General features: G+C 40.7%; 2 protein-coding genes across 4 annotated transcripts; both read left to right on the top strand.

The window, feature by feature from the left end:
- The first annotated feature begins 1,281 nt into the window (after positions 1-1,281).
- LOC108102753 lies at positions 1,282-14,888 on the top strand. 3 transcript variants are annotated; one of them, XM_017207912.1, is made up of 5 exons: positions 1,282-1,406; positions 2,020-2,167; positions 13,331-13,446; positions 13,508-13,927; positions 14,011-14,888. In XM_017207912.1, the coding sequence occupies exons 3-5, from the start codon at positions 13,424-13,426 to the stop codon at positions 14,528-14,530; spliced, it is 963 nt and encodes a 320-aa protein (XP_017063401.1). In that variant the 5' UTR covers positions 1,282-1,406; positions 2,020-2,167; positions 13,331-13,423; the 3' UTR covers positions 14,531-14,888. The 3 variants fall into 3 exon arrangements, with proteins under 3 accessions (XP_017063401.1, XP_017063399.1, XP_017063400.1); XM_017207910.1 differs by having other exon boundaries at positions 2,017-2,167; XM_017207911.2 differs by lacking the exon at positions 1,282-1,406 and having other exon boundaries at positions 1,457-2,167.
- Positions 14,889-15,093: 205 nt separating this feature from the next.
- LOC108102740 (mediator of RNA polymerase II transcription subunit 4) lies at positions 15,094-16,093 on the top strand. Its single transcript, XM_017207889.2, has 2 exons — positions 15,094-15,422; positions 15,480-16,093. The coding sequence occupies exons 1-2, from the start codon at positions 15,186-15,188 to the stop codon at positions 16,014-16,016; spliced, it is 774 nt and encodes a 257-aa protein (XP_017063378.1). The 5' UTR covers positions 15,094-15,185; the 3' UTR covers positions 16,017-16,093.
- Positions 16,094-16,376: the final 283 nt, after the last annotated feature.

Below are 16,376 nucleotides of genomic sequence, written 5' to 3'. Positions count from 1 at the left end.
TTAAACTTTAAATAGCTCAACATTCGCTGAATTGAAGGAATAAGAAGAAAATGTTAAAAAATGTATACATTAAATTTAATTTGCTTAACTAGAAGGTTATCTTTATCAAATGACCAATAAATTGGTTAGAGCTTAAAATTCAACATCTTAAAATCACCATCCGCATTCTTTAATTACATTTAATTAAAAATAAAATTATACTTGATTATTATTCCCACTTTTGCTTTCCCATTTTTGTTTAAAGTTATGACAGTCCCCATCAAAAACTTCATGCCAAATTATATTTCCAGCATTATGATTCAGCCAAATAAACTAAAAGCAAACTACGCTAGCGGAAGTTTTACAAATTTTGTTGAATAATTTGAGCAATATTTTTATAAATATTCTATGGTGCGCGAGTCTGAAGTAAAAGCTGGTGTTTATGTACGGGAATGTAACGCGAACTAGCAGGAAAAATATGGCATGCAATATTTATTTACATGAGTGACCATTTTGAATACCATCAACAGTGCTGAAAATGCAACCTTAAACGTTGAATGAAAAGGGGGGAGATTTTTGGGGAAAAGTGACCCAGAGAGCCCGAGGTCTGGCCCCATTATCGATGCCACTCATCCTAATGACATGATGCAAATTAAGCCCCCAACTTATAGAACCCTCCCTTACCCAGCCTGACCCCTAATGCTCCAGCCAACAGTCAAAAGCATTGCACAGTCACGTGCGGCAGCTGGCCAAAAGTGGTGCCTGTCAGGCAATGAAGCCTAATGTAGTAAGCCTCCAATGCACCTCACCTCCAACCCCTGTAACGTCAACCAAAACCCCATCTCCTCCCACTCAAACTCCTAATGCACTGAAAACATTTCAATATATATACTATAATGATAAATTGCCACTTGATATGATAATAACTGTAAATATATCATTTATCTTGTAACTTCCTCAAACAAAAGGAGAACTTTACATCACACTATTTTCCTCAGTGCATAAATAGAGTGCACGTGTTGCAGAAGTTTCGGTTAACGGTTATTAAATGCAGTTTTTGCAGTTTGACAACAAAATGCAGTCGCCAAAAGTGCAAAGTGCAGATGGTAGAGACCGGCACAGTCACAAAAACCCAGAGAGAAATGTTGGGAAAGAGCCCCCGACCAACGTTAGAGAGATGAGATTATCTTGGCCAAGAGAGAAACCAGTTCGAGTCGCGTTTTAGACCAGTTTAGACCACACTCACAGGTGCTGGAACGTTGTGGCAACTGCCGAGCGATCAGTTTAAGCCGAGATCGCGGCTCGTTCGCTTCGTTATTATAACCACGGTCCGCGGCGCATTTGCAATCTTGCGAGATTGAAAAACAATACAATAGCAAAACAAAGTTGTACTCCAACGAAAAAATCAACTATTTTTAGCGGATTACGTGAGTGTCATTTGAATTTTTTCGGCGTGAAGTAAACGCCTAACCCGCTGGCGAGAAAAAATAAAACAGAACAAACAGAGTGCTGGCCAAATTTGCTCACCATCTGTATATCTGTGTCTAAGCCAGAGTTTGTCGTTGTGTCTATGTGTGTGTGTGTGTGTGTGTTGGCCAGCTCCAAAACCTGCTGCTATTATTAGCCTTAGCCAAGATTATGGGCGATTTCATTATGGCGCTGCAATTTGCTGTGCCGCCGCAAAAATACCAAAAAAAAAACAATATAAGCAAAGTTTAGGCCGAGAAGATTTGAGCTAAGTTAGACGAGTTCCGAAGTCTTGGCCATTGTGTTTGGGCCGACTCGAAACCGATTCGAACCAACTTGGGAGAAGCTGCAACGCCTTTCATTCATTCATTCATGCCAAGCTATGATGATTATATCATACACCTCGCGCTCTATCCCAAGTATTTAATGTGTTGGCTGGCATTTTGGTCAGAACCAGTAAAGGTTTTTGGCCCACACACACACCAACACGCATGGAGACGACGTCATCGCCTTGATTTTAATATTAATATTTCTTAACATATTTATGTTTGTCGGTGTTTTTCGGTGCAGCAGTCAAGTGAAGTGTGTAATGTAATGAAATGTGTACAGCAGCCAGAAACTAACAACCTGTCGCACTGGCTGGCAAAAAGCGTTAACAATAAATAAGAGAAACAATACCAACAGCAACGCCAGTTCAACTGTATAACAATGAGGAGAGAAGGTAAGCCAGTTTTTGTATTTTTATTTATTTTTTAGCCCACAACCGTGTGCCTCGGAGTACATTCCCATATATATAGAGAGAGGAAGTTGGATGCATAGACGAGTATACAGAGTGAGAAATCCAAGGACATACGACTTAAATGAGAATTAGACTAGCTTAACTTGGCTAAAATATTCTAACTTAATTGGGTACCATTAAATCCGAAGAGTTTTTATATAAGTTGGTTAGAGTTGGCCAGATTACATCTTTGTAATGGAAACATATTTAAAAACTTTAACTAAGTTAAGAGTTTTTAACTGTAATAGATTTTCCCAGTGTTTAACTTATCTTGTTTATTTTGCCATCAATTTGTTTTTGGCTCAGTGGAATTGCATTTTGATCATCTTAAGGTTGTCTTCCACCTTCGGTTTCGATTTCCGCATAAATGTTGAACTCTTTTTTTGTGCGGGGGCGGTGATTCAGTGATTCCATTGATTACGCACCAGTTGACCCTGAAAGTGTCAGCAAAACGGCGGCTAAAGACTGGCCATATATGAGCATGATTCGGTCTTTTGTTGGCCATACACAAACACAGTTTGTTCGCCTTTCGATGGATGGCTGGGAGTGCTTATGTCATTTGTCAACAGACCAAATAGTTACAAAGACCCCGGTAAGGAAGCCCAAAGTGAAAATTCGAGTGAAAAGGCTTTTTGGTCATTTGGCTGAAAACTGCAATCTATGGAATTGGCTTTAGGCGACACCGACCAGTACAAATGCCAATACCAAATGGATCAATGAGTGAAATTTAATGGCTTTATATGCATTTAATTTATTGCTTTCTCTTTTGCCCGGAATGACAATCGTGATGGCAAAAGGCAACCAGGGAAATGCTATTGACATAAGCCCTTACCTAACGATATTATCATATCGCCGATGTCAGCACAAAGAAAATGAAAATCGTTTAGAGTTTTTATCTCCAGTATATCTGCAGCTCCCACAGTTAGTTCAGATACACAATATGCTTTTCAGGGGAAAACCACCCATGCAACCCACTGTGCATAACAGAACTTGCTTTTTGGGTTTTGGTTCGTTTTTAGTTTGGTTTGTCTGGGTTATTTTTCTTCTGTATATTATTTTTTCGTGTCTTCGCCGGCGGCGCTGTTTATGCTTAAAAGCCAGCCATGCTTAGCACGCTTGCCATCCAATAAAAGTTGCACAGCAGTTGGACAGCAGCAACATCTAGAAATTCAAAACCAACGCCAGCGGCCAAGTGTTTCTAGTTTTTCTCTCCTGTTTTTTCTCTGATGACAATGTTTTGATAATAATGATAATTTTCTGTGTCTCTTATTGTGCAGGGGTTTTGTGTTGTTTTTTTTTTGGGGTCATCTTGGAGTTGTGTACACTTCGTGATTGCGCCAAATTCGGTAACAATTAGAGTTTGTTTTTGTGATGATAACTTTTGCACTTAAAGACTGCTCATGGTCACTACCTACAAGCGTAATTCGCGAGATGCAGCGAAAGTTACGTAATGCCCATGTTGCGGTTTATAGCAGACAGGTTTTAAACGGCCAATTTGCAGCTGCACATGGTGCGTATGGTGGTGTTGCCAGAAAGTAAAAAAAAACAGCGAATCATTGGCTACAAGCCAAAAGAAAAAAACCAAACTTCATTTTGAAGAGGGGTTATATGCAAATGTTCGAAGACCATAAAACAAAAAAAAAACACAAATCAATCAGAGCTAATCACCCTGGGCAAGTCGGTTATATAAAGTCAAGTTACTATCCGCAAATATGCAATCCACAGGCTCCCAGCTTTCGCAATTTTCCCATCTTTTGCTGTTTGCGTGTGAATCTGACAATGGAAAACAGAAAAAAACAAACCAGCTATTATGCAGGTACGAATTATTAAGCCAACTGCAACTTTCGTTTGACATTTGAGAGCGTATGCATATGCAATTGAAATCTGCAAACAGACAGTTGACGGTGATGTCATCACATGTAATTAATGCCTCGTGTCGCCTGCACACTCATTGCGTGCAAATTATAAACGAAAAAAAAAAAATGATATCTCAGACATTCCGCGGTTGCACTCGGGCTATATAAATCAACGATCGACTCGCAGATCGATGCTAAATTGAATGCTTATTGAATCAGTGATGCCAACCGGTTTTGGCATCCAATTGCTGAATGTGCAGGCAGCCAGCCAGAGTCAAATTCCTTGAGATCACTGTTTTTAGGGTATCATTCAACGGAAAATTATGGGTTTCATTATATTCTCAACGCCGATTTTAAACGCCATTACGGGCATTTTTATTATATATATTTTGAAATTTGCATATGTTTTTGAAAATAAATTAAGTCAAGAGATATTTAAGGTTACAAAGTTGAAAAATGTTTTTAACGTGTAATTTGGCTTATAATATCATTGTTTTTCCACCTTGTTTTGCTTATAGGCAAGTTAATATCTTAGTTTTTTTGGTATATTAAAAAGCCATTAAGCACCTTTAACCTTCACATTTGGTTTTCACTCAAACAGACAAAAGGAACTTCCAATTAAAACAAATATTTGTACACATATTTTGATCTATTTCATTTACTTACTAGATTTCGCAAGCAAACCACCTAAGAAATCCTATAAATAGCCACATCAAATTTAAATTCGTTCTGCTTGGGAAACATGGGAAACAATTAGAAGTGGACAAACAATAAACAAAGCTCAATATGCACAAGCTCTTCACTTCTCAATCCATAGCATAACTCAAATAGGAGGCAAAAATCCAGAGCTATGGCAACGTCCTCAGTTTCAACATCTAATTGAGTGAACAAGCATTTGATGAAATGTGCCCATAACAGAGAAGCAATCAAGTCATACAGAAAATATAAAAACAAAAAACTTGTTGAAAACACAGTTTTTGGCTTCTCGAGTGCCTTAAGCCTTAACAATGCCAGCCAAGACGAGATTCTGTGAGCCACACTTGACATTAAAGCATTTTCTCAGGGGGCCATATCATCCACGCCCCCACAGATCTTCCACGTAGACCGATAAGTGGCTTGGAAATTATATATGTATTCCGAGCAAAGGCAAATATTACACAACATCAACAGCACAAATAACTTTGCCAAATTATAAAAGGCAACACCCCTCGCATAAATCGCTGTCTGAGTCTGTGCCGCCAAAAGACCTTGACGGCGGGCCAAAATATAAAAAAAAAGCAAAACTGAATGGAGAAAAACTTTAAATACAAATAGCCGACAACAAAGGCCAAAAAACTCTCAAGATTGTGTTTGATACTTAGCGGACATTTGTTAAGTCTAACATATTTAGTTTATTTGCTTCTATGTAAGGTATATTAGTTATGTTCATCTTCATCTCTATCAAGAGAGTGGCGTCATCTCGCTGATGATCATATAATACGATGATTACTACTGGGAGATGTCATGCAAACATTAGACGATAATTAACTTGAGACCAGCTTTTAAAGGAAACCCAAACCCAAATGGAGTTCCTGAAATGGAGAAAAACTGGTGTTGGAATTTCCGCCATGCCAGAAAAACAAAAATTGTGAAACAATGAATTTGCAAAAAAGCCTGGTTGCCACCTAACGAGTTGCAATATTAATTAATCTCTATCCGTGTCCCGGGCGCATTAGAATACTGGTATCAGCCACCAACTGGGCATTCTCGACATCGCCAATCCATTCCACTCCGATCCGATCCAATCCAATCCGCTGCGATCGGAGCAGCTGCACCGTAGCGTGGGAAACCGATGGCGATGTCGATGGCAAACTGGCCAAGGCGGACACAAGAGGCCCGGGATGCTAGGTGGTGGATGTGGAGCCACGATCTGGTCTTCGGTGCCTCGAGTTTGCATATGCTTATGTGTCGATTACTGCCGCATTGGCTTATTATTTGATATTTAAGGTATACTTTTATTTGTTACCACTTTTTACCTTTTTTTATTACCTGGTCAAGTGTAGCTATACAGACGTTGTTGTCAACTTGCCAGTTGTGTAATCGAAATTAATGTAACCCACATGAAACCAATACTGAAACTACAGGCCAAATTCTCTATAATCAACATTTGGTAAAACTTTTTCAATTTAAGGAAAAGTCAAATTTTAACAACACTTTAATGATTTTACTGGAATTTAAGTTTATTTTTTTAGTTTTGGTTGCCCAAATTGTTAAAACAAGAAACGTTTAATTAAAAATTAATCTGAAGGAAGTTATTTTGGTCAAAGCAAGTTTTTGTTATGAAAAAATGTCTTAAATGGTTGGAGCTTTAAGAGCAAGGCTTGAGGAACTTCGATCCATAAAGGGCAATGAAAACATTTGAAAATTGATTTTTATATAAATGCATGTTGTTTACTGTTTTACATAACAGGCTACCCTTTTTAGATATAATAATCTATAAAATATTTCCATTAATATCTCAAAAAACCATCTGTCAGAGGCACTTTTGACTGTATTTACATTCCCTCGATTGTTTGTAATTCGATCTGTATGAAAGTCTGTAGATCAATAGATTACAGCAGCCACTAGGTTTATGAGGTCGTAAAAATGGCGCACGGTTAGTGTGTGTCTGGCTTTGATGGCTCGTTGAGGCACTTGTGCAGTTATTTGAACTATTAATGAAACCGAATTATGTGCACAGGCCACAGCCGAATAAGAAAAGAGCCGCATACAGGGGCACAAAAACAAAAGTTATAACGGTTTGGTGGTATGGCGGTGGCATGCAGTCAAACAGATAGAAAGATATATATATAAATACATATATTTACAGATACATTTGGGTTCCCTACTGCCTTGGCTGACTGCCCATAAATAAGGGGAACAGGTTTACCCAGCAGCACCCTGACTAAAACCACTAAGCCACCGAGCCACCTTACCCCAAAAACCCGCCGACAAGAATATTTATTATGCGCATTGTTTCGGGTGCCATTTAGACCGTGCGCCGCAGATACGAATCCACACGGATTCAAGAACGCAGTTAGAACTGAAAAGTACTGAATAGCACACACTGAATCAGTGGAAACACCTGACGATCTCTATCTGGTATCGGTTCTGCTCGGAGAGCTGGTTAATGCGCCACAGAAGTAATCGTAATGTGACCACAAATCTACGCCGTCTACGCTGTCTAAACAGATCATTGTGTTTTCATAACGTACGACACCCTTGCTGTCTGCACTCAAGCCAAAGTGAAAATCAATTTACTTATGCCATATACTATACTTACATATATACTCGTACAGAGAACCTATTTCACTGGAGTGCAATTATGCCGGAAGGCGACACCATTAACCCAGAAGGGGAAACAGCAGGCGCCCACATAACCATATTGGAAAAGTGTGCTAATGAAGTGCGAATGGCGAAGAGTGCCCTTCACATATTGATACAGAATGGTAATGAAAGATGTGAATAGGGGCACTAAAATATTGGATACTCTTCCTAATACTTAATATTACATTAGTTCAATAATAATCCCTCTTAGTTGGAGCTCAGAAGGAATGCAATAAAATCTTAGATCAATACAAATTCCATTCCATCAGCAGATTATCTCAATCTATTACTAAAAATAGAACAATGAATGTTAACTTATGGCATCAGAATTGATTCTTTAAATCAACCTAAGAACCTTTTGTATTTTCAAGAGTGCTAGCTCAACTTCTAAGCCCTTGATGCTAACTGTTTTTGTTTTTTTGTGAAGTTGGGAACCCAGAGACAATCCCAACCATAGAGATTACTCCTCGGCAACTGTTGCGTTTGATGTGAAAAACGGGGCATATAGAGTCAGATGTGAGTCGTTCAAGTACTTACCCATCCGCAGAAAAAGTGGAAAAGGGCGTAAGACGGGGTCAGGTTGATTGAAATTGATGTGGCAAACGTGACGCAGTCGAAAAAAAGGGACCTTTCAGACACCTTACATGCCCACTTCATCGTTTCTTTGGCCATCGGACAGCAGATGGCCAACGGCTTCATTCATTTGCTTTTGCTAGTTGCCACAATTGCAGAACCCAAGGCGGAGTTAAAATAAAAACAAAACACAAACTTGTTGTAAACAGTTTTTTGTTGTTTAAAGTGAGCTTGCAAAAAAAAAACCATCCAAAAAGAATAATCAAGGGAAAAAATTAAAAGCAAAGGTGGTATTTTCTGGGTAGGAAGTGGCCTTAGCTTAGGCCGTTAAGTCAACTTTCTCCGCACGAGTGTTGAGATTTAATATTGTTTGCCCACACAATTGTAAGCTTTTTTTTGGAGTCCCTTTCTGTTCGATTCTTTTGAGCAGCAGACATGGTTGGCCATTGATTTTAATGGCTTACTTGACGCAGCGCAACATCAAACGCCGCAAATAAATGGCTTAAAAATTAATAAAAGAAATATGGCATCTTTATCGCACTTTCATCGCCCAGTCCAGCACTTGGCCATAATTAATTTTGTTCCCTTTGCCTTGCCTTTTGGCCAAAAAAAAATAAGGCCCGACGACGTGAGCGAGCATTTATGGCTAGAAAGTTTTTGAGCGGGGTGAACTTAAGTTTTTTTTTTTTAGGTTTTCGCATGGCTATTGTCGTTGTCAAAATGTTTTGCCAACTGACCGCCCATTTGAATTTTCGGCCAACTTGTTGGATTACCATGGGTCGCATTCGAAATTTGCCACAGTCGAGTCAACTGTTCCCTTTGCCACACAACATGTCCGTTAAAAGTTTTTAGCCTCCGATAGTTGGCCAAGTTTGGCCCAAAGTTTGCTTACTTAGCCATTGCTTTATGAATAATATATGACATTGTAGGAAATGTATTGTATATATTGTATGTGAGTGAGGAGGAGAGGGGATCCCAGGATCGGGCCCACGGTACGTCGGGAACTGAATAATTTTAAACGCTGCTCATTTTTCAAGTCTGCGCGCCCTTTTTCAAAATGCCTCTCGCTCCGCGGCGGCCTCTTTTTACGTCGGTCGGTTGTGTCTTTAATAGCCTGCAGGGTTAAAAATTTAATGGAAAAACGTTTTAATAAATCAGTTAAGTGGTCTTGCCGCTTTTTTTGCGGCTAATTACACGCATTAGTGTTGGCCAGTCCCAGATCCCGGGTCTTCAGCGGTGTTAACAGCCACAACAGCCGTGTCTCCAGCATCTGCCTCTAAGCTCCAACTCCATTTTCCACTACATATATATATATAGTATATGTAGCTTCTAGACTCTCGTCGCAATGTCGGCCATGCAGCGCGTAATTTAGCAATTAAAAGCGATTAACGCGCAGCAGACATGGCTACTTAGTGTCTAAGATCGGTGACTGGACCATATATATATCCAAGACAACCACTTCCAGTTCTTTCTCAAAAAGCCAGTTTGAAGACCGAACAAAATCAGCATTAAGTGCTTGCCTTAACAATGCAATCAAATTTTATGCTGATTATCGAACACATGCAGTCAAAACTAATAGTCGTGGGCAATAAAGAAAGGGTACTTTCTTCGATTGCATTTGATGTTTCTGATCCGATTTGAATAATCATAAACTCCCAGCGGTATTTTATGATTTTAGTGGTAAAGATAAAAAGCTATGATTTTTATAGCTTTTCATTAAAGGAGTTTTCAGACCTAAGCTACTTTTAGCTTTCCTATTCAAAAGAAGTCACGAAGTTTCTATCCACCTTTTTTCGATAGCCATTAAAAATTTGATAGTTGAAAACCCTGGATTTTATTAGAACAGACTGCTCAAGCTGTTCATGACTGAAAAAAAACAGACAACAATAGCTGATTTATGGATATTAAAAGATTACTTACTGGTCAAGCGAATCGAATGGTAATTCTGCAATGCACATATCACAAGAAACTCAAATTTCGCAGAATGACAAGGTAAAGTGTGTTATTATTTATTCTAGCAACTTCTGGGGGCATTGTGGGGATATTTATTGTATTGCGGATTGGTGAATTGTAGCTGGCAATTTTCGATCAGGTAATGGAGCATAGGCTATAAAACCCCACCCGTCTCCACATCCTCCTGCAATCTTCCGTACGTTTTTTTTTTTTTGTGAAAGGCGCCCGACTGCGGTTGAATGTTACAGATTTTTCGGTCGCAGGCTGCTGGCCTGCAGTTCTAGTGAATGCCTTGCCCCAGTTTTCCGGGCACATCTACTATACATCTACTGTACACATCGGGCAGAAAAACTTTCTAAACCGCGCCCCGAAAATGAAAAAAAAATGGCGCTCTGGCCATGAAATTTGCATGCTGACCACAAGTTTTGGTCCAATAGCAAGTTCAAGTCGTTCGTTCAACCTTTATGACACTTGACCACAACGAAGTGGAGTGCATTTTTGTGGTTAAACCCTCGGCGCCTCGCCTTGTTTCTCACCTGGGCATTAGTGTTACACAAATTGCCGCGAATTAACTTCTCGTTTTCGCTCCCCAACGACTTCCGCTCTTAACCCATTGTTGCCACTCCAACGGCGGAAGCAGCGAAAGTGGTGAAATCCATCGAAGACAATGGCAGAGGCGCCACCTCTTTAACGGTCGAACGACAAAATGCAAATCTCGTGTAACCTGGTCCATCTAAAATGCTTTACGAGCGATGGGGCAACAGCATGTAGTACACACAGAGAACAAATTGGTTTAATTGGTGATTAATATATATTTCAGAATACTTAATATTGGCAAAAAGTAATGAAAATGTAAAGGGAAGATAATGTAGTTCTCTTAAAATATGATTATCTTTATAAAATCACAATCTAATATATTTTAAACACTTTCCCGGTGTAGATATAGTACTCTCTTGTAAGTATAGTTCATATATTTTTGTGCATGAAGATAACGATGCTCTCAAGTGGGTTCTCGAGGCTTTCACGGTTTATTAAGGCTGTTTATGTGGCGTTAAATGTTAAGGCCAAGGTAAACGCGAGAGCAAACACATTTTAATGGCATTCGCATTCCATTTGCCAACGCCGCAGAAAAGGAAAAGGCTTTAAGGCAGGCCTAACAAAACAAACCCCAAAAACCGCATAAACAAATCAATGTGCGGAGTGGAAAATCCGACGCATGGGAGTTGCAAGTCGCTCCGGCTTTGATGGCCGCCAAGTGATAGAAGTGGTCAGAAAATCAGAAATACTTGCAAGGAAAGGAGCGGAATGGAGCGGTCCAAATCCAACCCAGAGCCATTGGGACCACACAGGCCCAAGTCGAGATGAAAGGGTCGCTCTTTCCGTTTCGGTTTCGGTTGGGTTCGTTTCGTTTTCTGTCTCCCAAACTTTCCGATCTCCACCCAATTCGATTTTTCATTTGACGACGTTCCCGCCCACACCATAAATGTGGTGTGTGTTTGTGCCCGTCCCCAGGCGCTGAAATCACCGCATTGAACTTGAAAGTTTGCTGCGAGAGGACCGGACTCGAAGCCAAAACTGAACCGCATAGAGACCCCCACACACACAGATCCACAGATCCAGATCCCAACTGACAATTGTATCGCGATTGACCGCCGGGCAGGGCACAAATGTAAATGCACTCAGAAATTGGCTTCAGCTGAAATAATAAGAAGGCTGGCCGCGAGTCTTTAAAGAGCCGGGTTCTTATCTGGAGGAGCACAAAAAAAGGAGCAGGAGGAGCAGTCCAACTGCCCAGATAACGACACCCTTTAATTGGCCTAATCGAGGCAATAACTCAATTTTATCAGCTGAAAAGCAGTAATGATATGCTGCTAGAGTCGTTGGCAAATCATAAACACATTTACCAGGCAGATTCGTTAAAAAATCCCAATCAAATACATACCTGTTTAGAATTTTCCTTGATTGACACATTCGAATGTCGTAAAAAAACACTGATTTTTCTTCAAAGCAATATGCTAATAAAGAGGCTTGCAAATTATGGACAGATTTCTCAAACTGGTTTTCTGAAAATGTTCGAAAAATACACCTAAAGGTGAGAAGAACTCTTGCTTTCGTAACACATGCCAGTTTTTGATTGGCATATTCGAGTGTCATAAATAGATCTCATGTTTTTGTAGGCTTTAATGATACACTAAACAAAATTGGGAAGTTTTAATAGTTTTCTGCAGAAAATATTAACAAATAAGATTAAAATATGTTACCTGTTGATTGACATATCCGAATGTCATAAAAATACTGATTTATGAGGAGCCAAGGTGCGTAAACAAATTCATGGGAACATCGACCAGAGATTAAGTTTACGGCTGGTGAGAACCAGTTTTGCCCTTAACCCGCTGGCGCTCCCTTTATCAACTGTCACCTCAGTTGGAGTGACGCACCCAGAACCGAGCACTACGTGACCAAGTGACAAATTGCAGGCGAACGGCGACGAAGGACGGGCAACTTCAATTTCTCTGCCATGAACTTGAAAGAACGAATTTCTCCAACTTTTTGAGTGGCTGCGGTGGGCCAGGAGTTAAGGTATAAGGGGGAAAATTTAACGGGACGTCGTGGAAAGTGCAACGAACTGCAATTCCAATCATTAAGCTGGGTGTGTCCTTCGCTGAAGAACCATAAATTGATATAAGTTATGCAAGGCGTAAAAGAAGTTTACGCAGCTCTGTTTTGATTGCAAAAAGGTATTAATGGCATCCTCAGTATTCTCCGTGGGCTTAAAGCTTATCGAAAGACCCTTTAGTTTATGATCCTTTGTTGCTGTTTTCTGTTAACACCCACGATTAGCTGGGGAAGAATAAGATACAGAAATAATATCTGAACCTAAGTAGTGAAATTTTAAGGTATACTTAATGTAGTGGCAGTGTAGTTTTTTTAAATTTAATCTGACAACCATAAATTTCGAAGCCATAAGCAAATCAGTACTCAAGTGTGTTAAATATTTGTCAGTTCAAACTTATAAAAAGGTATTTCTACTCGTTAAACTATAAACATTTACACCTTTCTGCGTTGCTTGAATTTTCCATAACTTGATTTTTTATGTGCCAGATGGTGTCTTTGAGTTCGATTCTATTAGTAATAAATATTTTCCTATTACATTTTTTTACGAGCACAGAACACTGAGCCATAAAAGTTTGAATTGCGTTTGTAAAATAGAAACGAACTAGTTATTTGATCGAATATTGAGGTGCAGTCTATAGGTGCAGCAAAATAAAACTTTCATCGTTCTAATTAAAAGTTCTAAGCTGTCCGATAAAGTGCAGCCAAAAGCTAATTGCCATGAAGCCGAGCTCATCGTCTCTTTGTTTTATTTTCCACATTGCAGGCACCTCGAGGAATTGCTAGTCGGGTCCATTAGCAGTCAATCAGCCGAAGAGCCAGCAGAAGATACAGATACAGCAAGAGTAAAAGGTACAGGATGCACGAGAGACAAGTGAAGAAGTGAGTCGCGGATGAGCCACTTAGCAGCCAATCGGCGATAACATTTGCGATCCAATTACAGGTTGAAAGGCAGCCATTATGTGGCCACGCACGGTCGCCTCACTCCGGATCCGCCCTACGTGCACTCGAATCGGGGCTATTCAACGGACGGAGATGAGACGCACTCCCATCGGGCTCCCTCAGAGCGGACATACTCGGAGTACACCCTGACTCACGAGCGCATTTCGCCTCAGTATAATCCGTCACGCAAGAAGCGCTCCTCCTCGAATGGCCACCATCAGCACCTCCAGAGCAGCTACAGCCACAGTCAGATGGGTCTCTCCAGTTCGCCGGATAACGGAGGACCCCGGTCGCTTAGTGGTCCACCGCCCACGCGCCAGCCACCGCGTGCTCCATCCGCCTTGAGTTATGATCAGGCTGGGGATGCCGGAAGTGACATCTATGTGACCAGTGCCGCATACAAGGCTCCCTCCGAGATAAGGTAAATTATTTGAGAGGAGTACAACCGAAAACTGAATTAAACTTACTATTATTGCAATATTAAATGATTTCTTTCTATTGCAGTCGCTATAGCCAGCGACCTGTGTCGCGAGGAGCTCCACGAAGTGTCTACTCGGTGGCCAGCACGGCTAAGACCGGACGGAGTGCCCGCTCGACGACCAGGAGGGGCGCCAAAGTTGAGACAATGTCCGCGCCGAATCCATTCTGTCCAAATGTGAAGGGCGTGTGCTGCCTGATGCTACTGCTGAATCTGGGCCTGATCCTGGTCACCTTAGGATTCGTAATAGTGGTGCAGTTCTATGAGCCGCTTTATGTATGGATCTTGGGCATTGTATTCCTGATCTTCGGATTCATAACGCTGATCGGCTGCATGATCTATTGCGTATATGTGTTCCGGGACGCCAAGACGCCGTCCCAGGTGCGAAATGAGGATCTCTATTGGACGCGACACTGGCAGAAGAATATTGGATACACGCCGCAGGAGATCAACTACAAGGCGGACAAATATGATGCTTATTCCGATCGCTATTCGGTTAGCAAGCTGAGTGGAAAATATTCGGATCGCGAGAGCCAGCGATACTGATTCATTGTTATTACATATACGGTTTGATTAGGGGATCCTTCAGCCAGAGACGAAAATATATCCATAGAAACGTATAAACCACTTATATCTTAACTAATTGTAAGACTATGTACTAGTTCTAAACGGTTATTAACAAGGCCCCTCAACGTACCTGCTGCAAGTTGCTTGCTAGTTTGTATGTTCTAAGAAAGAAACTGGAAGGAAACGAGAGGATACATCAGAGTATTGTAATCTGCCATATTTGAAAAGGTTTACCGCTCGTTCGGCTAATCAACAAGAGAGTTTTATTCTAAAATTGTAACTGCAATTGTAACACATGAGAAATAAACAAGCGAATAATACGTAATACGGAAAGCAATCCTACTTTTTTATTTTAATCTTATATTCTTAATATAGCTTTGCTGGCTTTTATTATGAGAAAATGTAATCTATTTTTTGGAGTGTCGCCTAATTTCAAAAGGTTTCGTCTCTAAAAGAAATCGATATGGCAACTTCGTAATGATAGAGTCTGGCAACTGTTAAATTTGGTATTTTATTTAATACTTAATGTCGAAGTAATGGTATACCACCGCTTACAGAAAACGGTCACTTTGCGGTGTGGAAGTACAAAACAAATTGCAAATATTAGGCTTGCGATTTGCCAATATCCGTTATTATGTCGTTCCACTTGAGTACAAAAGAGCGCCTTTTGCTCCTGATCGACGACATCGAGATGATAGCCAAGGAATTGATCGAGCAGGCGCACCAGAAAATCTCCAGTACGGAACTGGTGGACCTGTTGGATTTGTTGGTGGCCAAAGACGAAGAATTTCGTAAAATGTTGGAATTGGCAGAGGAGCAGGCCAAAGTAGAGGAGGCGATGGATAAACTCCGAGCGAAGGTTGAAGTGCACGTAAGTGAAAACCCTTTAGAAAAAAAGAAAAACTAAATAATGAGATTTTCCAATCAGGACCGTGAGATCCAGAAGCTGCAAAAGTCTCTAAAGGATGCCGAGCTCATCCTGTCCACGGCTATTTTCCAGGCACGTCAAAAACTAGCCAGCATTAATCAAGCCAACAAACGACCGGTGTCCTCGGAGGAACTGATCAAATACGCCCATCGGATTAGCTCCGCAAATGCGGTCAGTGCTCCATTGACCTGGTGCATAGGTGATTTGAGGCGTCCCTATCCCACGGACATCGAAATGCGCAACGGGCTGTTGGGGAAGTCCGAGCAGAATATCAACGGGGGACCAGTAACTCACCAGAACAGTGGAATGCCTTCGGAACAGCAGAGAACATTGTCCGGAAGTGGAGGAAGTGGGAGTGGTAGTGCGGGCGGTGAGGTGCCCAATGCCTACCAAAATCAATTCAATTGGAACCTGGGAGAGCTGCACATGACCATGGGGGCTTCTGGTAACACGGTGGCCTTGGAAACTCGTGCCCAAGACGACGTGGAGGTCATGTCCACAGATAGCTCGAGCTCCAGTTCCAGCGACTCACAGTAGATTCGAAAAAATTATTCTAATTAAATCTCGTTTAAGCTAGTATTAATAGGTATTTAATTAAAGCGCTTTATAAGGAATGGAAAATGTTTTAGTTCAAAATCGTTTTTCGTAACCTTCGTTTAGTTTTATTACCATAAAACTTACAAATTTAATACAATCTTACAAATCTTTCTAATATATGAGGCAGATTTTTCTTCTCTCCTTTACCGCAAAGGTAGGATTTGTAGCCCTAAAATATTGTGAAAATATGTGTCAGTGGAACCCTCCTATTAATTTCAAAATGTACCCACCATTGAAAACAGAAAATGGCCTTGAGATTTTCGTACTACCGAGGAAGGGTATCATTAAACGAGACAAACA

The sequence above is a fragment of the Drosophila eugracilis genome, unplaced genomic scaffold (genome assembly GCF_018153835.1).
Source record: "Drosophila eugracilis isolate 14026-0451.02 unplaced genomic scaffold, ASM1815383v1 contig_2088, whole genome shotgun sequence".
Taxonomy (NCBI): domain Eukaryota; kingdom Metazoa; phylum Arthropoda; class Insecta; order Diptera; family Drosophilidae; genus Drosophila; species Drosophila eugracilis.
Note: the sequence above shows the minus strand (reverse complement) of the source record. Positions and strands in the feature narration are given on the sequence as shown.

What these genes read in the sequence shown, in the direction of transcription:
- LOC108102753 (XM_017207912.1), top strand. Translation starts at nt 13,424, where the DNA reads ATGCACGAGAGACAAGTGAAGAA. An exon ending in CACGAGAGACAAGTGAAGAA is followed by an intron (nt 13,447 to 13,507) that starts GTGAGTCGCGGA and finishes ATCCAATTACAG; the next exon opens with GTTGAAAGGCAGCCATTATG. An exon ending in AAGGCTCCCTCCGAGATAAG is followed by an intron (nt 13,928 to 14,010) that starts GTAAATTATTTG and finishes TTTCTATTGCAG; the next exon opens with TCGCTATAGCCAGCGACCTG.
- LOC108102740 (XM_017207889.2), top strand. Translation starts at nt 15,186, where the DNA reads ATGTCGTTCCACTTGAGTACAAAAGAGCGCCTTTTGCTCCTGATCGAC. An exon ending in GAGCGAAGGTTGAAGTGCAC is followed by an intron (nt 15,423 to 15,479) that starts GTAAGTGAAAAC and finishes TTTTCCAATCAG; the next exon opens with GACCGTGAGATCCAGAAGCT.